Genomic DNA, 22405 nt, shown 5'->3' with positions numbered 1-22405 from the left:
AAGGAGACGACGCGGACCCGAGCCCAGCCGGGATTCCCCGGCGGTGGGTTGGCCTAGGGGACCCCGAGCCACGTCTCGAATTGAATGGGCAGGAGCGCAAGGGCCCTTTCGCGTCACCGTCTGTGATCGCACCATCGAGCCCGGGGATCCAACCTCGATGTCCACGCTATGTCGGCTCCCTCCAGCCAGATTCCTAATGGGCAGGCGGCAGTGGCGGCGGACAGCATGGATAAAAGACCAGACCTTCCCTGAAAAGAAACCAAACTGTGAACGCTTTCCATAAGCTTTTTTTTTTCTTGCAAAAACACGGGAGCGGACTCCCCTCGCCGGACTCCGACAGAAGGACAAGCCTGGAGCGCCCGGTGTCTGGGAGCTCGTTCTGGGAATCACTGCGACGTGCGCTGCGCGGTAGGTATTACCCCATCTCCTCTTCTCAGAATGACAGATCGAAGCCCAGAGAAGGGAGGCGACTTGGCTCAGGTCCCCCGGCCAATTCGGTAGCTGTGGCCGTGGTAGACTACCGGGACACCTGTCTCCAGAGCTCTTGCCGGAGGGAGAGGTGCCAGGCCCCGACTGATGCCCAAGGCCGGGATCGAGCAGCCCCAGACCCCAGCAGAGGAAAACAGGATGGTGTTTTCGGCAAGGTGTTCCTATACTAAAAGACTGATTTGTGTTCCAAACACCATGTACTGACAAACTTTGGGGTGGGGATGGGGGGTTAAGATGTCCTTTTACAGCGTCCTTACTTGGCAGATTATAAACTGGCAAACCAATGATTTCTCCTATGAGAGGAAAACCTTAGCTTAACTGTGTTCCGGAAAGAAGGCAGTATCTTTGTCCTGGGCTTACCGGGTCCCTGCAGGTGGGCGCAGGGAGCAGGGACCCACCTAAAGCCCAGATCTGAGAAAGGGAAATGCTGCTCAGATGCCAGCCTGTATCCTAGTATGCCTCCAGCCGTGCCTGTGACCCTTTGTCACACAATAAACCACTTCCTGGGGAAGTCCACACAGCAAGGCTGGCCCACATTACAGGCACAGCGGACTTGGGAAAGTAACTAGTTAGTGCCTAGCAAACAGTTCTGACGTGGCTTTTTTTTTTTTTTTTTTTTAAAGCTTAAACTCTTACCATTTAACTTGGTCCTCACAGCTCTGGGGTGAGCACGTTCATCTCCCACGTGTGGACACGTATATGGGGTGATTAGCAGAGAGCCACACAGCGGATAGATTGCAGGTCCAGAGTTCAGCCTCCAACTGTCCTCAGAGCCACTTCATCCATCCACTGCCCTGATCTCTGGGTGGGTGTGTCCTGCACCAGGGCCAGGTCCTAGATCCCTGTGGCTCAGGGTTGACTCCACGTTCCCTGACCCCTCATTCTGCCCTGTGGGACTGTTGCCCCCTAAGGGGAGGCGGCCTCCTCATCTGTGAAACGAAATAGGTACGCACAACATGACCTATTCCGGAGTGAAAAAACTTGAAAACCAAAGTTTTAGATTATGGCTTCAGGGATGAGGGAGAAGAAGGAAATAGTATCACTTTATAGTCAAGGCAAAAGAGTTACTTTTAAAAATAGCACCGGCAGCACCAGCAGCTACTAAGGCCCAGGCCTGCATGGGGAGCTGGTAGCCTGGCACCAGAGCCAAGGGTGACAGTGCCAGAGATGGCTCTGGGCCAGGCCCTGTGAGAACCGCAGCGTTTTGTGGGGTAAGATGAGGTTGCTGAGACCTGGGACACAGAACCTCTCTGGGGGGGCTTCTCTGGGGCAGGTGCGGTCTGGACAGAGACGGGGTGACATTCCTGCATGTGGAACTTTGGTCTCTGGCACCCCATACTAGCAGGTGACCCCGGAGGTGGGACAAGGCAACAAACGGGCCCAATGAGTGAAAAGCAGGTGGAGGTCACTTTCCGTGCAGAAGGCTAACGGGCCAATTTCGCCTTGGCCCCGCACCCGGCTGTGCAGCCCAAACCTCAGACACAGGGTCCACGTATTCGCAAATCCAGAAAGGCCGATCCGGCTGTACCAAATTAGTAACGACTCTGAGACTGGTTTGTGCAAATGGTTTTTTTTTTTTTATTTCCACATTTATATCACAAGTTGTCCACTTACTGGACCAAATAGCAAAGTTGCTCCCTTCTGTGTCCTGAGAACACAGAAGTCTAGGTACTGTACATTCACTAAGGCTCCTTGTTTTTGCAAATCGCGTTTATGACAAATAACCATAAGGCAAACGAATCTAAAGGAATGGTTATGAGTGTTTCCAGCGCACAGACAGGTCTCCTCTTACCCAGCAGTACAGCTTACACACCAGTAGCACCCGCGGTGACTTTTGTGTTTTGGGGGGGAGGGGACTCTGGGAAGGTGAACTTTTCAAGACATGTGCAGGAAGGGGAAAATGAAAGGGGAGAAAGAAAGGAAACTTATTTGGCTGATGGTCACATGGAAGAGGGGGAGAAAATAAACTCCTAGAAAACTTAAATTTTTGCAGCATTTTTTTTTTCCAAAACTGGGTCTTAACCGAAACCAGATAAAGATGTGTGGTTGCCCATGGAGCGCAGGCCGTAGTGGCCGGCCAGCGGGCCCGCCGCGGCTGACGAGCTGTGGCACCCTAACCGAGGTGCTGGCCAGCTGGGGGTGCAGAGAGACGCCCCGGAGCACGTACACCCAGTGCCTCACACACTCAGGGCCGAATTTGGAAAAGGAAAACGCAAACGGCTGAGCTGCGTGCTTCTGTCGCTGTGTTAAAAGGTGACCTCTCCCACAGGTTTTCTGTGCCTGCCTGCAACTGCGATCCCAGCCTGCAGGTGCTGGGAAGTGTCCACACCGCTTCCGGGGGTGGGGGACTGATGCTTTTTATAGCTGGTTCGCTATAGAGTTCTGAACTCACTTTGCCGGCCTTCCTTCCACACGGTCCTTCCTTTGCAATTTTGTTAGTAAACTGGTAGCAGCATTTCACAAAAGAAGGAGAATTTTGAGGGAAGGGCTCGGAGAAACCTCGAGACTCCCGCCCCCCGCCCCCCCCACTTCCACCCCGGGCCGGACTCCCCGGCTTCCCAAGCGCTGTGGGGGGGCTGGGGGGGACACGGACAGCCCACCCCCCGTGCCGACTGCAAGGTGGGGACGCACCGAGAGGCCGCCCGGCCGCTCAGTCCAAGCAGACATAAGGCAGAATGTTCAACCGCCCGTCGTCGCCGTGCGGGTCAAGCGATATGCACTGCGTCCAGTCATACCAGTTACCCTGTGTGTCCTGACACCCGTTCACCCCCGGCCACCGGCGGGCCTGGATTCGGTCCAGGTCGTCCTGCGTGACCTCGCGGCTCAGCCCCGGGAGGCCCGCGGGCGCGCCGGGAGGCACCAGCACGTGCGGCTTCCTGGCGCCACGCCGGCCACTCTCCTCCTGCCGCAGGTACTCGGACATGAAGTGGTGCGCGCCCGGGGTCTGCGCGCCTGACGACGAGAGCAGGCTGCTCTGCCGGCTCAGGTACGACTGGATGATCTCGTTGCGCGACAGCTCCTTCCAGTTCGTCTGTTCGAAAGGGCTCTGGAGGCTGGCCTTGGCCTCGGGCTTGTCCAGCTCTGTCCTGGGCTGCTCTGTGTGCGCCGGGCTATCAGCCCGCACTGGCTCTTTCTGGGTCAGAGGTTTGATCTGTCTGGTCATGGGGTCAAAGGTGAGCTTCCGCTCTTTTAACCGGACGGGCTTGACACCTGCCTCGGCCACCTGCCCGTCCAAGTTCACCGTGTAGTCACGAGGCCGGTACCTCTTCTTCTTTTTGCTGTCCGAGCCACCAGACGAGGCAGCGTCGCTGTCCGCCTTGGAGGAGTCCGGGGAGAAGCCGGCCCGGGGCAGCAGGGGCTCAGCCGGCGGCAGCCCGGCTTTGCAGCCCTGCCCCACCGGCCGCTGGTGGCCCTCGGGCTGCTCCAGCCAGCGCACCGGGCTCTCGGCACTGGGCAGCAGCTCGAGCCGCCTCACGGGGGGCGTGGACGGCCGGGCCAGCGGAAGCGGCGACGGCACCTGTGTGGCATCGAGCGGCTGGGGCCGCGGAGAGGGGCTGGGCACGGAGCCCTTGGGTGCATACGGGCTCCGCTGCCGGACAAAGGAGCCCTCGTGCCGCGAGTTCCGGGGACTGAAAGAGCAGCGAGGCGGCCCCTTGGGGTGGGGGGGGCCCGGAGTCTCGTCCGCCCGGTCCAGCTGCTGCAGCACCGCAACCTTGGTCTGCAAACAGGGCCCGGTGGGCTTGCCAAGGCCTGGGGAGCTGGTGTGCGGCCGCACCGCATTGACCGGGATCTTGCCACCATGCTTGTCATTCTCGCCGGGCTCCAGGCGGCCACCCTCAGGGCCCGAGTGCCCGCTGCTGTCCAGGGGGCCGGGAAAGCTCTCCGGGCTCCCGCCGATCCCATTGGTGGGGAGAGGGGAGGAATTGGGTACCAGGGAGTCGTGGCTCGCTTTGGAGACCTTGGGAGGCGGCCCGGGGTGGCCGAGGTCACACTGGTCCCCCCGGCGCTTGCGGCTGCCCAGCCTGTCCAGCCGATGCCCCCGCAGCCTCTGGAGGTCAATGCGGTTCTTCAGGTCATGGATGGTCTTGGGCGCGCCGGCTGTCCCCGCCTCGGGCCGGCAGTTGTGGGCGCCGCCGTTGGCGGAGCCACCGTTGCCCGCCAGCCCGCGCAGCGCCGCCTCATTCTGGTGCGCGGGCTCGATGAGCTTCTGCCAGCTCCGCAGCAGCTTCTTGGCCCGCTTGGCCAGCTCCTCGTTCTTCGTCTTCTTGCGGACGTCGTTGATGAGCTTCCCAAGTCGAGTTTCCTGCAACCAGAAGGAGATGGTGACAGGCTTCTGGGACAGGACAGCCCCTGCAAAAAGGGAGCCGAGCCAGAAACCCAGGCCCCCGGTCTTTGGATTAATCCCACTGAGCCTTCGGTCGTGGGATTCCTGGACACGGCGCCCAGGAGGACGCGGGGTCCTTTGTGACGTCTAACTTCTCAAATCAGGTCCTCAAACTTTAGGGGCCCGGGGCCACAGGTGGCACCTCAAAAGCACCATCCCGCCGGCTCCGGACACCTGGAGACTGTGGACTATCAAGGCCAGTGCGAGAGCACCCTGCCAGGGAAGCTCTCCGGGTGAGAGCGCACTATGACAAGGGCAACAGCAGAGGGAGGGAGCCAGCCGGGTCGCTCGCCTCCCAGCCGGCCCCACAGAGCACTGGACACCCCGTGCAGGAACGAGCCTCAGGCCCGGAACTAAGGCCACCCGGTTCCCACACTACCCGGGGGAAGACTTGGCTTCTGGCACAGCACAGGCTGGGGGATTGGGGGGATGCACCCCCTTACTCAACACTCGGAAGCCCTCGGGCTGGGGAAGCCTGGGCTCCTCCCGCCCTGCCCTTCCCAGTGTCAGGTCCTGGGGCCACTCACCTCCAGTGCCTCTTTGGTAATGGGGTATTTCTCCAGGCTGGAGATGACTTCCAACACCGCCACCATGTTCCGGATCTACGAAAGAAGAGCCACTTGTCAGACTTCTGCCCTTCTCCCTGTCCCAGCCCACTCTGGCCTCTGTCCCCAAGAGCCAGTGGACTCAGCAACATCAGAGCCCTCACCCCACGCAGCCTCCTACCTGCTCCTAAGGCCAACACAGCACCCAGGGGTCACCCTCCTGTCTATCTCCTCTAGTGCCTGGTCATGCCCACCTGCCCAGGTGCCTGTCACAAAGCTGAGACTCGGGACAGTTATGAACCAGGATCTGCTCTTGCTACAGGAAATGTGCTCCACTCGGCCATCTCACGGGGGCCAGACCCTGAAGGTAAAATTTAGCAAAGAAAACCCCAAGCTGAAAAGATCCACACAGGCATGTGCGGATCCACCTCCTCCCATGGCTCTTAGCTTTCCTGCACTGGACGGACACTGTGTTTTTTTACAAACTGAAGGTGTGCGGCAACCTTGTGTCGAGCAAGTCTATTGATGCCATTTTCCCAACAGTATTTGCTCACTTTGTGTCTCTGTGTCACAGTTTGGTAATTTTCGTATTTCAGACTTTTTCATTATTATTTTATTTGTTATGGTGATCTATGATCAGTGAATTATTTATTTTGAGAGAAACAGAGACAGTGCGAGTAGGGGAAGGGCAGAGAGAGAGGGAGAGAGGGAGAATCTCAAGCAGGCTCCCAGCTGCCACCGCAGACCCAGATGTGGGGCTTGAACTCATGAAACCGCAAGATCATGACCTGAGCTGAAACCAAGAGGCGGACGCTTAACCAACTGAGCCACCCAGGCGCCCCTGTGATCAATGATTCTTGATGTTACTGCTGTACTTGTTTTGGGGTGCCACAGGGTGACACTGTGTGTGTTCTGCCTGCTCGCTGGCCAGCCCTTCCCTATCCCTCTCTTCTCCTCGGGCCTCCCTGCTTCCCAAGACAGTGTTGAAATTAAGCCAACTGATAATCCTACACTGGCCTCTAAGTGTTCAAGTGAGAGAGAGAGAGTAGCACATCTCTCACTTTAAATCAAAAGCTAGAAACGATTACACTAGAGGGGAAGGCGTGCCGGAAACTGAAGACAGTCTGGAAGCTACTAGGCCTCTTGCGTCAGTTAGCCTGGTTGTGAAGGCAGAAGTTCTTGAAGGAAATTAAAGTGCTCCTTCAGTGAACAAACCGGAGCGATAAGAAGGCAAAGCTGTCTTACTGCTGATGTGGAGACAGTCTGAGGTCTGGATAGAAGATCAAACCACAACAACGGTCCCTGAAGCCGAAGCCTGGTACACAGCAAGGCCCTAACTCTGTAATTCTATACAGGCTGCGAGGGGTGAGGAAGCTCCAAAGTGGCAGCAGGCAGAGGTCGGGTCATGAGGTTTAAGGAAAGACACTGTCTCCCCTAAGGCAGCAGCGCAAGGTGAGGCAGTGGGTCCAGGCGCAGAACTGCAGCAAGTGAACCTTCTGGCTGAGATCATTCACGAAGGTGGTTACAGTCTAAACAAGACTTTTTTTTTCTTTAAACATTTTTAGAAGTTTATTTATTCTGAGCACGACTGAGGGAGGGTCAGGGAGAGCGAGGGGGAGAGAGAATCAGAAGCAGGCTCTGCGCGCTGTCAGTGTGGAGCCTGATGTGAGCTCAGTCTCATGAACTGTAATATCATGACCTAAGCCGAAATCAAGAATCCACCAGAACCGACCAAGTTAAATCACACATTCAGGTGCCCCAAAGCAACAGATTTTCAGTACAGACCAAACAGCCTTCTATTGGCAGCAGATGCCATCCAGGACTTTCAGAGCTAAAGAGCAGAAGTCAGTGCCCGGCTTCAAAGGACAGGCGGACTCTTGTTGGGGGCTAATTGAGCCAGTGACTAAGCGGAAGCCAGTACCCTTCTACCATCTGGAAAACCCCAGGGCCCTGAAGAGTAACGCTAAATCGACTCTGTTTGTGCTCTAGAAATGAAACAACAAAGCCTGGATGACAGCACATCTGCTTACAAATGGTTTACAGACTATCTTAAGCCCACTGTTGAAACTTACTGCTCAGAAAAAAAGATTTCTTTAAAAACATGACTGCTCACTGACACCGCACCTAGTCAGCCACCAGCTCTGATGGGGATGTGCAAGGAGACTTGTGCTGTTTTCATGCCTGATGACAAAACATCCATTCTGCAGCCCGTGGATTAAGGAGTCATTTCAACTTTCAAGTCTCATGAAGAAATACATTCTGAAAGCGGGCTTGATCTGGGCAAAGTAAACTGAAAACATTCCAAAAGGGATAACCATTCTAGATGCCATTAAGAACATCTGTGACTGATGGAAAGAGGTCAAAAATCAACACGAACAAGAGTTTGGAAGAAGTGGATCCCAACCTTCACGGAGGACGTTGTAGGTTCAAGACTTCAACTGCAGGTGTGGAGGAAACAGCAAGAGAACTAGACTCAGAAGTGGAGCCTGAAGACAGGCCTGCATGGCTGCGATCTCATGATAAAACTGAACGGAACAGGAGTTGCTTCCAATGAAAGAGGAAAGAAGGTTTCTTGAGCCGCATCTACTCCTGGTGAAGAGGCTGTGAAGAGGGTTGGAATGACAGCACAGGGTTTAGAACATCACGGAAACAGAGGACAGAGCGGCGACAGCGGGATCGAGAGGACTGACTCGGATTCTGAGAGCAGTTCCCCCGTGGGTAAAATGCCGTCAGACAGCATCACAGGCGGCAGAGAAGTCGACGTGAAAGGAAGACTCATTCGATGCAACAAACTTCACTGTTGTCTTATTTTAAGAAATTGCCATGGCCACCCCAGCCGTCAGCAACCACCCTGATCAGTCAGCAGCCGTCACCATGGAGGCAGGACTCCAGTGCCAGCAAAAAGTTTAAGACTTGCTGAAAACTGAGATGATGGTTAGCATTTTTGGGGGGGGAATAAAGTATTTTTTTTTAAGTTTTTTTTAAAAATTTTAATTTTGTTTTTAGAAAATGTTAAATGTTTATTTTTGAGAGAGTGAGTGGGGGAGGGGCAGATGGAGAGGGGAACAGAGGATCTGCAATGACCGCAGAGAGCCTGAGGTGGGGCTCGAACTCACGAACCATGAGATAATGACTTGAGCTGAAATCAGATGCTTAACTGACTGAGCCACCCAGGCGACCCCCCAAATTTTATTTATTTTGAGAGACAGCATGCACTTGCAGTCAAAGGTGCACAAGCTGGGGAGGGGCAAAGAAGAGGAGAGACAGAGAGAATCCCAAGGCTCCATTCTATCAGCGCAGAGCCTGACACAGGGCTCGACCCCACGAACCGTGAGAGCATGCCCTGAGCCGAAATCAAGAGTTGGGACACAACCAACTGAGCCACCCAGGCACGCCAGCAATAAAGTATTTTTAATTAAGGTGTATACGTTGGTTTTCTTAGACGTAATATTATTGCACACTTAACAGACTACAGTATGCTGTGAACATAACATTTACAGTAAAACCTTGGTTTGCAAGTTTAATTCCATCCCAGAAACATGCTTGTAATCCAAAGCACTCATGTATCAAAGTGAATTTCAAGAACCACTGGTTCAGCTGTGATCATGTGACACCCAGCATCACATACTACTTGTATTGCAAGACATCGTTCATTTCTCAAGTTACAGTTTATTAGAAATGTTTGCTCGTCTTGCAGAACGCTCACAGAACAAGTTACTCATAATCCAAGGTTTTACTGTATATGCACTGGAAACAGAACACCCTTTGCCTCCCTCTCCTGCGGCAGTAGCTTTGTCAGCGGTCTGGGGCCCACCCCGCAGCACCTCCATGGCACGCTTGCACACAATCACCGGTCAATGTGGTTACATGAGCAAGACCTTTAGAGTTCATCGACGATACCAAAAAGTCACAAGGTGGGCAGAAGACATATGCCACGGTGCCCTGAGGATCTGCATCTGGAACACAGAGAGAAACTGGCCCCGGAAACATGAACAGGCACTGGGAGAAATGGGAGACTGCAGCACCCGTGCCCAGCTCTCACTGGAAGCCACAAGCGCTGCCCTGCAGACCCGCCCGCCCACCGGCATTAGTGGCATCTGACAGAACCAGGTAGTTCAGGGGCCCAGCCAAGCCCGGGGAGGGATGGGCTTTGTTTGGTGGCCTCCCGAGTGCAGATCTGACCCAGTCACTCCGTCCCTGCTCTCATACCATGTGCCTTCACACAGCACTGCTCTGTGGAACACAACCATCCCATGGGGAAGGTATTACACACAGGAGAAGGCACACAAAGGTGCGGGTCATGTAGTCAAATGTTATGACATCGAGGTCTTCCAAGAGACCAAGGAGCAGAATGAAAAACCCAAGAGCAACAGGAATGAGCCCCCGGTAGTTTCAGTGCATCAACACTACGAAACGCAGACCACAGGGAGTGAAGTCACAGAACACACAGACTGCAGGATTCCATGTACACCGAACATCAGAGCACACTCACAGATTAAATTTCAGATCTGTCAGACTTGGCCCCTGGCTGGCTCTGCTGGTGGAGCATGTGACTCTTGGTCTTGGGGTCATGAGTTCGAGCCCCATGGGCACAGAGCTAACTCAAAATATACATATATATATAAAAGCAAAACCTCTTAAAGTCTTCTCAAAGAAACAGGAGAACATCTTTGCAACTTTGGGGTAGACAAAGATTCCTTAAGACCCCCAAAGCAGTAACTGCCCAAGAAAAAATACTGACAGGCCCTCCCAGTGAAGGCGGTAGCTCCGGAGAAGACCGGGAACTCTGGGCAGCTGCGGTTTCAGTGCGCTGGGCTGGCCAGTTGGGCGGGGGGGGGGGCCTCCTTCCCTCCAAGATCACATAGTGATCACATAGTGACCCCACCACACGCCCCCACACACTGCACGGAGTCATGCAGCAGCACGGAAGGGCAGGAGGAAAGGTACATGTCCCACCCCAGCCACCGCTACTGCGGTTCCCTGCAGGTTTCCATAAACATCCCTTGCGTACACAAGCCTGTGTATACTTACCTCACGTTAGAAACAACAATAAAGCAAAACATGATTCTGTGCCTTGCTTTTTCTCACTAACATCAGAAACATCCAGCATCACAGAGCTCCCCCCTTCACTCTTCCTTCCAGTGCGGCGGGGGGGAGTACCCTGAGCAGAGCCGTGTCCCCGCTTTCCACTTAGTGTTACAAAAAAGGTTGTGACCCTATCTTTACTAGAGGAGACCCAGGGCTAACACACAAACTACCAGAGGGGCTGCTGGCGCGGGGACCACAGGACTGGAATTAGCCCCCAGGGAGGCAGCTCCCATCCCGTGCCCATGGCAAGAGAGGAAGGCAGGCAGGCTGTTCCCTATGTCCTGGCCAGTACTGCACTGCCTCAGTTTTCTGTTGCTGCCAAAATCATGCACGCGATCACAGAAGGAGCGGCTTCAACAACATACGCGGATGCATCATGGCAGTTTCGGGGGGGGGTGGGGGCAGGCATGTGGTTCAGGTATCCCTTTGCTCAGGCCCAGCTGGAGGCAAGCTGCCCTCCTCTCAGGGAAGCTCTCAAGGCCATTTCCTATTCCTTCTGGTGCTGACAGAAGTACTCCTCCTTGCTGTAGGACTGAGGGCTCCCTTTTCCTGCTGGCTGGCTGGCTGGCATCGAAGGCCATTTCAGCTTCTAGAGGGCCCTGCACTCCCCAGCTCATGGCACCTCAGTTTACCTCCCGGGTCCACAACAGCGAGTCCTCACACTGCACCTCTGTGCCCCGGCCAGGCAAGGGTCTCCGCCTCTCCGGATCTGATTAGGCTGGGCCCACCTGAATTACCCAGGTCCGCACCCTTCACACCTACGTAGTCCCTCTGCCACATAAGGCACCACATGCCCAGGTTCTGGGGACTAGGATGCAGACACCCTTTGGAGCTTTTACTCTGCTGGCCACATGCATTCTTCGGCTTTTCTGATCTGCCTTATTTCCAGCTGAAGGCAGCTGTCACCTCCACCCGCCACCTCAAGTTCTCCATGTCTCTCTTAAACTTTTTTAATGTTTATTTTTGAGAGAGACAGAGTAAGAGTGAGTCGGGGAGGGGCAGCGAGAGAGGTAGAAACAATCCAAAGCAGGCTCCAGGCTCTGTGCTGATAGGCTCTTACGCGGGGCTTGAACTCAAAAATCATGAGGTTGTGACCTGAGCTGAAGTTGGATGCTCAACCGACTGAGCTACTCAGGTGCCCCTCTTGGGGTCTCTCGTGAGTATAAACTGCAGTGACCACAGAACAACGGTGGCCCTCACTCTGACTGTCGAGTTCCCACAAAGCTGCCCCTGTGCCATGGGGCCTCCCCACGCAGTGTTTCCATGCAGGACTGTGTCCAAGAACACCCCTGGATGGGCCCCAAAACCTACTCCAAGCTGCACTGAGGGAAGGGGTCTAAGAGGAGACCCACTCCACCACTTACATGCCTCTGGTGTGCCAGTGACAGGGATCCTGAGCAAGAGAAGATGGGGCAATGAGGAGGCCGGGACCACAGGGCCAGCAAGGCTACACACCCCACTCCCTGTCCCCAGCCCTGTGATTCCAGCTCTGATGGGGTCCTGGGCTTGCCACACGGCCAGTCTCCACCCCAGTGACCTCACCCTGGTATATTTAGAGCCTGGGTCCCCACATACTCCTGAACCACAGTCCTTACAGAGCAAGCTCGGCAGCACAGACTGTCCTTGTCCTGGGGCAGACGCTGTCCCGCTGCCAGACAGAGGGGGGAGGCCAAACACCTGGGCAACCCCGGAGGCTGGGAGCAAGCTGGCGCCACAGACCTCATGCAGCAGGACTCGCTCCTGAGAGCTGCGGCCTGCGGGCCCTCCCGTCACGGCCGAGCAGCTCCCACACTCGGGCGCGTGGCCAGGGAGTCTGGCTTCGAGCAGTCTCTCGGGCTCTCCGCCCCCTCTCCCTGCCTTGGCTGCATGCAAGCTCAGGACCATCCTGAAGGCTCATTACTCTGGCTCTACCCCCATCCCCCCGAAGTCATGATGGTGAGGACACCGAGTGCGCGTGGGGAGCACCACCTGCGCATTCCAGGTGCGGTCAGTCCTCTGAGGAAGCAGAGCCCAAGAAGTGCTACGAGGGAGTCTGGGCCCGAACTCTGGCCCTGCCGACAGGCCAGAGTCTTGGGGGCCTCTGCAGCTCCAGGCCGGGCCTCCTGGGCTCAGTACGGAGCACCGCCTGAGCGACCCGCCAAGATGGAAGGCTCTCAAACCTGCCTGACCAACACGCCCTGCCAGCCCACACGGGAGCGGCAGGCCTCTCACTCTTGACGATGGGGCCCTATGAGTCACAGGCACCCAGAATCACATGTGGCCGCGGGGAGGTTCCCAACCAGCTTCCAGGCCTGCAAAGCCCAGCACAGGGCCTTCAGGCCAGGGAGGCTGGTGTCAGGCGGAAGACCGACCAGGCATGCGCCTGGAGAAGGCGGCACCTGAGCAGGGCTTCCCAGGGAAGACAGCAGAGGGCCTAGCGCCTCGGGAGGCGGTGACACGGCACCAAAGCCCTGGAGAGTGGGGAGGGATGCAGAGCAAAGACGGCGACATGAGCGAGGACGCCAGAGAACAGGCGGCGGAAGGCGGGCTGGCTCGCTCACCACTAGCCAGCGTGCGCACAACACACACCACTAGCTGCACCCTGTGTCCTGGGCCCCTCCCGGCACCTGCCCGTCTGAGCATCTAACTCATCACGGCAGCAGCGCAGACACTGGGCGGTGCTGCACGCGGAAGGCGGCTCCGGGCACTTCCGTGGGCCAGCGTCCCGGGCCACGAGCAAAGCGCCTGCTGCCAGGACCGGCCTGGCGCACCGGTGGCCCTCTCCTGCCCGGCCTATCTCCCCCGGAACTCATTCTCAACAAAAACGAGAACACTTCCCATAATCACTTGCCAAAGGGCTTTCCCAGACAGGGCTGAATTCACAGACAAAGGATGTCTGAGTGCCCAAAGTTTCTCATTTTCTCATTAAACCTTCTTCAATAGATGCAGATTTGTATTTCCTTATCAATGAATGAAGCCAAGTGTCACCTCCACTTTCTACCAATGATGACACCCCATGTGACCTGCTCACCATTCCAAGCCCACTTACTCTCTAGAAGACCACTTTATTGGAAACGATTAATGATCCGGCCAAGGAGCCCACAGGGTGGTTGGTGGTGGTTGCCCGCCCCTGTGCACACAGCAGTTGGCAAGGAAGGTAGCGGGGAGGGGGGAGGACTACTCTGGGAGGGTAAGGAGCAGGCCGGGCAGCAGTGGCACACAGAGAGGACCCCAGAGGTCTGTTCCAAAGGCGGGGCAGGAAGTCTGCAGGTGATTACTGGTGGAAGTGACTCCTTAGCTATCTCACTGAGGGCCTTCAGATCCTAGACTGGAGGTTCACGGGCACAATCAGGTATACTCGGTACGACAGGAAAGTCAGTCACACAGACAGCTGCACCAGACAGCGTCTCCAGCATCAAATACACAGGCAACCCCTAAACAAGGCACCTCCCAGCATCAGCATAGGGAGGAAGAAAGCACATTCTCACTCATACCTATGGGATACCCCAGGGACACATGCTCCTCGCCACCAGTCCCGTTCCCAGGGCTTTTGTGGGGTCTCCTTCCACACAAGAACCAAGAGCAGGCACAAAGGAAGCAGAGAGGCCTGGGTTCCCAGGGAGACCCTCAGGGCATGCCAAGTCCCAGTGCCAGCCAGGCTAACTGGCAACATTGGCTGCTGGACTCACGGCGACCAGGAAGAAGGGCCTGGACATGCACTGATGACGGCGCAAAGGGGAGGACGGCACCCGCAGAAGCGGCCTGGGTAAGAGTTCAGGCCATGGAGCGCAGGATGCCACCATACTGCGCAGGCCCGCGGCAGGTGACATCCCCGTCCTCTAGCACCCGGAGCCAAGTGGGAGCAACGAGGAACACGCACCACAGTCCACTGCACGTTGTGCTGACTGAACCGCTGAAGGCGCACTCCTCATCGTCTTCCGTTAATGACGCGTTCTGGGGTATTTAGTGAAGAGATGATGTACCCTGGAATCCGCTACAAACCCACTTGGATGTGGGCGGCAGAAGGGGAAGAGTGAAGCAATACCGACTGGCTCTAAATTGGTACCTACTGAAGCCGGGGCGTGGTTACATTATTCTCTCTACTCTTATGCTTGAAATTTGCCACAAACCTAAAAGGTTACAAAACACACCCATGTGCTAACATGTGGAAGATCTCACTGGGTCTGGAACGAGGCAGCAGTTGGCAGCCGTGCGGAGATGAAGTGAGCAGATACTTGTTTTTCAATTCCACACGGTGGCTGCTCACTACACCACCCAGTGCCCGCACGGGGAGGGGCCGAGGCCGCTGGGCTGCTGTCTCCCTCCATGGTGAGCGGTCTCTGGCCGCCTCAATCTCTTCACACTGCTGGGCTGTTCTATCTGCTGCGGCCTCTGGTGCTCTTCACCAATGCCCTGGAGGCTGCTGAGCTGCTGGTCAGGGACTCAGTGTAAAAACTCCTAGGGCGGAAAGGGGTCTGGGGTCTGTCCCCCGAGGCAGGTCTGTGGCTGCCTGTAAAGAGCCCACAGGGAGCCAGAACCTGGGCCATGCCTGCCTCCTCCTGCATCTGGACCTGCTTTCTGTCCTCAGATAGGGAAGGTGCCACGGGGTCCGGGAGGGCACCCACCCAGACCTGGGCTGAACAGCTTCCTAAGGGGCCCTCCAGAGAGCTGGGGATGGCCGTGCCCACGGAGAGGGCAGGTCCTGTGGCTGGGTTCCCAGGGTGCTGAGGCAAGAGGGGACCCAGGCTCCTGACATGACAGCAGGCCCCGAGCCACACCAAAGCCCTCGCCCATCTATGGATGCTAGCATGTCCATGTTCACACATGCATGAGGTCAGAAGCCAGGGGAGGCCAGAGTCTGGGAGCACCGCGCAGTAGAGCCCAGGTCAGGCGACCCTGTCCAGGGAGGGTAGAAACATGGTAAAGAGCAAAGTAACCCAGGGAAGATACAGCTGGCCAACGCTGCCCTGTGGCTACCCTCTGAAACCCGGTAACACCACTGGCTTCTCCTGAGTCCAGGACACCAAACTGGCTTCAGAAAACCTGCCTCTAACAGGGCACATGGAATCATCTTTAAAATCAAACCCAGTGGAAATATGTTAACCGGCCCTCATCATGTTTGAAAGTTGCTCTGTGAATCGCATCACTGGCCCGATCATGGATCTGTGTGCAGAGCTGGGGCCAGGGCAGTGGGGCCCACCACTGACCGGCTTCTCCTCCCCTATGGCAGGGGGTATGTAGGTAAACCCCAGGCCCTGAGTAATTACCACCCTGTGGGGGATTTCCAACCCCATGTGAAACAAGGAACTGAGACACTAAGCTTCAGAGGCTCTGAGGCCCGTGGCTGACCGTTCTGTTCTCCACACATCAAGGGCTCCCACTCTGTCTCAAATCCCCAGTCTGTCAGGAATTAAGCTGGATGTGTGCAGCCATGGTGGCAAAGGGGAAACCCTGTGCTCCTTGAGCTCTGACCACTGGTGGGGCCTAAGGGAAGTGAGCCAGGGCAGGCCCACCCAAGCCAGATTCTCATCGGGCTGTTGGGTTCCCCCAGGAAGCTGAGCTCTCTAGCTTTTCATCCTTCCAAACCCACTTTACAGATAAGGAAACTGAGGGTCTGGGAAGGTAATCCAGGGCTCATCACACAGCTAGAAGGTGGCGGAGTGTGGTCTTACACTAGCCTGGCATTGACTCTGCCTATCACACACAGCCCAGCTGGTGCTTTACTAGGTGGGGTAAGGGAGGGCATCCAGATGCCACCAGGCTGGTGACATTGGCATCCTGCCCACATACTCCCCCTGACCTGCCACAGCAGGTAAACACACAGGTTGTAGTTTCTTGAGCCACACAAGGCCGGTGCCTTCATGCCCAGCACATCCCTGGGCTGCCTCTGCCTTCCCTCCAGGGTAGCCTAGAGTCAGGGAGACCCACCCACCTACCCAGCACAGCAGGGGCTTCAGTTTACCCCCCAGTGCTCACCCTGAGCAGCAGGCCCCTTGGTAAACGACAACAGTACTGGACCCTGCCTCCTACCAGGAGACAGAAGTCTTCCTGCTTCTGATGAACTGCACACACATTCCCAGGTGGGTGCCATTCTTTATGTGACTCAAACTGCCTCTGCCACAAGTTTGTGCGAGAGGTGGCGGCACCGGCACCCTCTAGAGATGCCGGCTGAGCCAACCCATGTCCCACCCCATCTCCCTGAATCAGGAAAAGCAATCAGCAAGGCTTGATCCTCCCTCTTGGCCCTGGAAGGTGCATCCTCCTGGCCCTGCTGTGCCCTGCCTGGGTCCACGGCCAGAAAGGAGGAAGAGGAACCTCCCTTAGGTCAGTTACATTCTGCCTGGCCAAGGTGCCTTCCTCTGCCAGCCCCCAGTGGCAGCCTCGCACCCACAGGGGTGAAATCTCTCTCATTCATGGCTTCTTACAGGAAGAAGGACACAGCGGGGGAGGGGGGGGAATGTCCCAGCTGCAGCCTCCAAACTCAACACTTGCAAAAGCACAAAAGCACTTCCTCATTAGAGAGGCCCATCTGCTCCCCAGGAGCGTCCACAGCTGGAGCATGGCCACTGCCTGCATGGCCCTGATTGTCACACTCACAGCCCACAGAACATCCACAGCCAGAGCATGTAACTGCAGCTGCAAGGCAGCCCAGGGGATGCAAACCCCAGCCTGGCCCAGAGAGTGGGCCGAGCAGCGCCTGCATCCGCGAGCAGCACAGCACAGGAAGAGGAAGCCCAGGGCAGTGGCTGGAGCTCCCCATCAGTACGCCAGCATGAGCGGCTGCCATCACTGAGGGAGAGGCTAGCAGGGGGGGGGGTGGGGAGGGCAGGGGAGGTAGCAGCAGCAGTCCCCAAACTGTTCCTCTCTCTCCCTCCTACTTTTTATCTCAGCAGCATTCTCCACCAAAAGTATGCACTTAAACTTTCCCGACCTCTGAATCAGGTCAACAGGACATACACGATTCTCATTATGATCTGGTCCCTTCTGAGAGTACAAGAGCCTTCAACGTGTCATCTGTGACCTGGCTCGTTCCTGCACCGATACAGCTGCAAAGTCAGAAAGCATCCGACAACAAACAGCACTCCCGTCTGGGTTTCTCCCTCGCACCCAAGGAACAGCCAGTAAGAGCACCAGCTGTGCCAGACCACCATGCTTGACCCACACGCATGCAGCACACAGGCAGTCCAACCTGAGAACCAGCCAGCTTTGCAGGAACTGACAGGGGCCAGCCTCCAAAAGACTGGTAAGCCAGCCATCGAGGTGACAACAGCGCACGCCGGCGCTGCCAAGTGAAACACGGGCGGTGGGGCCGGGCGGGGAAGGGCCAGGCGGGGGAGCTGTACGAGGATGCACGGGGCCAAACCTGGCCTCTGCTGCTGGCCCATCTTGGACTGAAGCAATTGGACTGACTGGCCCACCAGTCAGCCCAGCCCTCCTCCGTGAGTGGGGAAGCCTGGGGACAACATCGGAAAACCACAGATCATCTCTGTAGATCCAGAATGGCGTGCTGACCAGTGTCCTGAGAGACTGCCCACGGGGGCCACATCAGGTGTGCCCTGCGCATCCGCCACCAGCCTGCTCTGTGGTCTCTAAGACCCTCCAGGCAGTACAGTGCCCAGCATGGCGCCAGGCGACCAGTCCACCAACCCGGGCTGCTATAGGATCTTGGGAGCCAAGGATACTCCAGAATTTCCCCCCAACTAGTCAGTAGATGCTTCCTAAGCAACGACTGCAGGACTGCAGGCCTGGAGTCCGCTGGAGGCACGTGTGGCCCAGGCCTGAGGTGCGGGTGGAGACGGCCAGAGGCAATAACAGAAGCAAAAGGGAAGCACCACAACTGAGGCTCACCTGAGCTGCTAGGGGCCCAGAACCCAGAGAGCGCTTTTAAAAAGAAAGGATTAGGCCTGGTGAAAGTGACCCGCGCCACACAGGAGGTCCGGGATGCCCCCAGTTAGCAGGAAGGGTGCGTTACAGGTGTAGATACATTCAGGGTCTGGTGGCCCTCAGTTTCCTGAGCACTCCCACGAGGTCACCATGTTCCCTGTGCCGGGTGACAGGAGAAGAGCAAGAGGAACTGCCAGAACCTAAGCAGGGGCCACACTGGCTAAGTCATTCGGCAGGTCCCAGGGTGGGTATCAAGGGGCTTGTCTCCTTTTTTTTTTTTTTTTAAAGCTTATTTATTTTTTTGAGAGAGAGAGAGAAATGCACGTGGGGGAAGGGCAGAGAGAGGAAGAGAGAGAGAATCCCAAGCAGGCTCCCTGCTGTCAGCACAGAGCCTGATGCAGGGCTTATACCCACAAAGCACAAGATCATGACCTTAGCCGAAGTCAGCCACTCCACTGAATGAGCCACCAGGTGCCCCCTTGTCTCCTTTTCAATAGGAATCTGACAGACCCGCAAACTTACCAGCCCCTAAACGTAACTGAGGGTGGGTGTGCCTGTCCTATGTGGGGTGGCAGCCATCAGCCAGGACACCACCTTAGCCCATGAGGCCATGAACTCCACATCGAGTGCTCCAGGGCAGACAGCGCCAGAGGAGACTGCGCATCGGAGGTCAGTGGTCGGAGCCAATCCTGCCCAGCCCACTGGGCTGTTCCCTCAGCCTCTAAGTGGGAGGATGACAGAGGCTTCCTACAGGTCCTTGGAACAGGAATGAGGGACACACATGGACACCCAGGATGCTGCCTGGCACACAGTAAGTGCTCAGATAGGAGTCACCTCCTACACTTGGGAGGTGATCAGGCCCAAGGCTGCCCCACCCCCACCTGCTGCCCTACAGCTCAAGGGCTCTGTGCATCTGTGTGGAGCTGGAGGAACCACAGTGGGCACAGGGACTTTCTCAGCAGGCAGTCCTGTAACGGGGCCAGCGTGGAGGGAACCAAGGACACAGTCACCCATGGAACAGAAAGGTGAATCTGTATATTTGTGTCAAATATCATATAAGGATGGACACTCCTACCCTGCAACCCAACAACTGCACTCTGAGCCACATACCTACAGATATGTGAGCACCCACGCATGGAGAACGTATTCAGAACAGCCCCAACTAAAAGCCACCTGAATGGCCACCAACAGCATCATGTAGGACTAAATCATGGTCTATCCACTCAGTGTGGAATGAACAAACTAATGCTACACACATTACAGAGAAATCTCGAAACAGCACCCAGTGAAAAAGTCAGATAGAAAAGAACGCATTCTATATTGGATTGAAAGCTCCCAAGCAGGCAAAACTTCTCAATGGTGACCAAAGTCAGGGAAGGTCGGGGTGGGAAGTTGCTTGGACAGGGAGCAAGAGTGGCTTCTGGGAAAACCAGCACTCTATTCCTGGACCTGGGCGGGGGTGGGGGGTGGGGGGGGTGGTTTACTCAGCTGCAACCACTGCACAAGCATGCAGTGAAATGTAAAGCTCACCACCTGTGCACTTTTCTGGATGATCTTAAAGGCTATCCTGTCCCAGAAACTGACGCCAAGGCTATTGGGGCTGAAGAGGAGGCGGCGGTGCTGAAGAGTCAGGCCCCCAGCTCCCCCACGGCAGCACAGACCCTCCGAGGGTCGCACAGGGAGCCGCCGCACAGGCCCAGGCTGCCTGACACACGCAGCACGCCCTATGCTTCAAAGCTCGCACAGAAACGTGTCTCACACTCCTGCCCCCAGCAGAAGGCATGTCTGGGGAGGACAAGGGCGCTCTGCAGGTCCCAGGAAAGGAATACTCAGCAGCTCAGTGTCCCCAAGAAGAAGTAAGCTCCAAAGTGACTGGAGAGACAGGCAGGCGGCACCCACTGCGTGGGCATGGCTGGCCAGCACTGTGCTGGGCATATGGCTCTTACCATACCATGACCTTCTGAGGCCACACACCTCCAGGTAGGTATCATGCTGTTTCCCCAGCATGGAAGCCAGGGCACCCATCAAACATCTGGCCACAGGTTCATTACTGACCTAAGCTGTTAATTCTGTACAGTCACCCCACGTCTGACTCCATGCAACAAGTCATTAGCAAGTCACACTGGTGACCTGGGAAGAAAAAGACAGCTGGCTTGAAGGAGGGCAATGGAACAATTAGGACGAGGAGAGTCTTCATGCCTAACCCAGGAAAGAAGCTATCAAAGAAAAGGAAGCTAGAAATTGAAGTGGGGGTGGCAGATAACATTTGAAAATCAATGTAACTTGCCATATTATGAGGCTAAAAATGAAAAAGCCTTGTGATTGCTGCAAAAGATATGGAAAAAAACATTTGACCAAATTGGGCACTTCTTCCTCATAAAAACTTTCAGCAAACTAGGAACAGAAGAGAAGCTCCTTGGTCTGACAAAGTGCTTCAACAACCTCCGCAGCGGACACCATGCTTGGAGGTGAAGGGCTCCACGTTTCCCCCAACAGGTGCAAGACAAGCATGTGCTAACACTCCTCCATCCGGTCAGGAGGTGCCAGCCAATGTAATACAGCAAGAAAAGGGGGGAAACAACACCACCACCAAAAAGGACACCCAGATTGCAAAGGAGGAAGTAAAATGGTCTTTCTTCACAAATAACAGAAAATAGTCTATATTGAAAATCTTACAGCATCTCCAAAAAAGTTACCAGAACAAGGGAGTTTAGCAAGGTTGCAGGATATAAATTCGATATAAAATTCGACTATTTCTATATGCTTTTTCATTCAGAAAATGAAATTTTAAAAACCAATTCCAGGGGTACCTGGGTGGGTGAGTTGGTTAAACACCCAACTCTTGATTTTAGCTGAGGTCATGACTTCACATTTGTGAGATCAAGCCCTACATCGGGCTTCGTGTTAAGTGTGGAGCCTGCTTGGGAGTCTCTCTCTGCCGGCCACCTCTCTGCCCCTCCCCCATACATGCACTTACACATGCACTCTCTCTCAAAATAAATAAACACTAAAAAAACCAATTCCATTTATAAAAAGCAATTAAAAATATTAAGTACCTAGGGATACATCTGACAAAAGACATGAAAGACTTCAACAGTGAAAAGTGCAAAATATGGCTCAGAAAAATTAAAAGAAGTATCAATTAATGGCGAGATACACACAGTTAATGGACTGGAAGAGTCAATAAGTGTTTTAAGATGTCAGTTCTCCCTCAAACTGATCTACACATTCAATGCAATCCCAATTAAATTCCAGCAGGGTCTTTTAGAGAAACTGGTAAGTTGATTCTAAAATGCACACGCAATCACAGAGGTCCTAGAATAGCCAAGAAACTGGGGGAAAAAATCAGAAAATTATAATTAAGACAATGTGGTACTAAAGACAGACAAAAAGATCAATGGGAACAGAAGAGAATCCATTAACAGACCCACACATTCATGGTGAACTGGTTCTTAACAAAGGCATTAAGACAATTCAAAGGGGGATGAATAATCAATCTTTCAACAAACAGTGCTAGAATAACCAATAGCCATATGCAAACAACAACAACAAGCTAGACATCCTTGACCTCTAGCTCACAAGATGTATAAACATCAACTCAAAATGGATCATAAGCCTACATGTAAGAGTTAAAACTACAGAACATCTAGAAGAAAACACTGGAGGAAAATCTTAGTGACCTTGGGCTTGGGAAGGACTAAAAATATGACAGAAAAAGCACAAAATTTAGAGAAAACATAAATTGATTTCATTAAAATTGAAAATCTTTGTTCCTCAAAACGTGACAGTATTAATAAAAAAAAAAAAAAGCAAGCCACAGACAGGTTGAAAATATATATGAAGCATATATCTAAGAACAGCCTTGCATCTAGAATACTTTATTTTTTTTTTTAAATGTTTTATTTATTTCTAGGAGAGAGAGAGAGAGACAGCGTGAGCAGGGGAGGGTCAGAGAGAGAGGGAGTCACAGACTGAAACAGGCTCCAGGCTCTGAGCTGGCAGTCAGCACAGAGCCCGACGCGGGGCTCGAACACAC

At 54.8% G+C, this 22405-nt stretch overlaps 1 protein-coding gene and 1 long non-coding RNA gene across 3 annotated transcripts in view; one reads left to right on the top strand and one right to left on the bottom strand.

Moving 5' to 3' along the window:
• The first annotated feature begins 3 nt into the window (after positions 1 to 3).
• Positions 4 to 2473, top strand: LOC120239188. Its single transcript, XR_005530379.1, has 2 exons — positions 4 to 408; positions 1113 to 2473. It is a non-coding gene; the product is annotated as an uncharacterized LOC120239188 (long non-coding RNA).
• The window catches only part of MED26 (mediator complex subunit 26), a 53644-nt gene continuing 33289 nt past the window's right edge, over positions 2051 to 22405 (bottom strand). For both annotated transcript variants that reach the window (XM_039243341.1, XM_039243340.1), the window contains exons 2-3: positions 5401 to 5475; positions 2051 to 4792 (exon numbers count right to left, since the gene is read on the bottom strand). In XM_039243341.1, coding sequence (XP_039099272.1) covers positions 3140 to 4792; positions 5401 to 5475 — 1728 coding nt within the window. In that variant the 3' untranslated portion in view covers positions 2051 to 3139. The remainder of the gene's footprint in view (positions 4793 to 5400; positions 5476 to 22405) is intronic.

The sequence above is a fragment of the Hyaena hyaena genome, unplaced genomic scaffold (genome assembly GCF_003009895.1).
Source record: "Hyaena hyaena isolate Hyena2069 unplaced genomic scaffold, ASM300989v1 scaffold_227, whole genome shotgun sequence".
Taxonomy (NCBI): Eukaryota; Metazoa; Chordata; class Mammalia; order Carnivora; family Hyaenidae; genus Hyaena; species Hyaena hyaena.
Note: the sequence above shows the minus strand (reverse complement) of the source record. Positions and strands in the feature narration are given on the sequence as shown.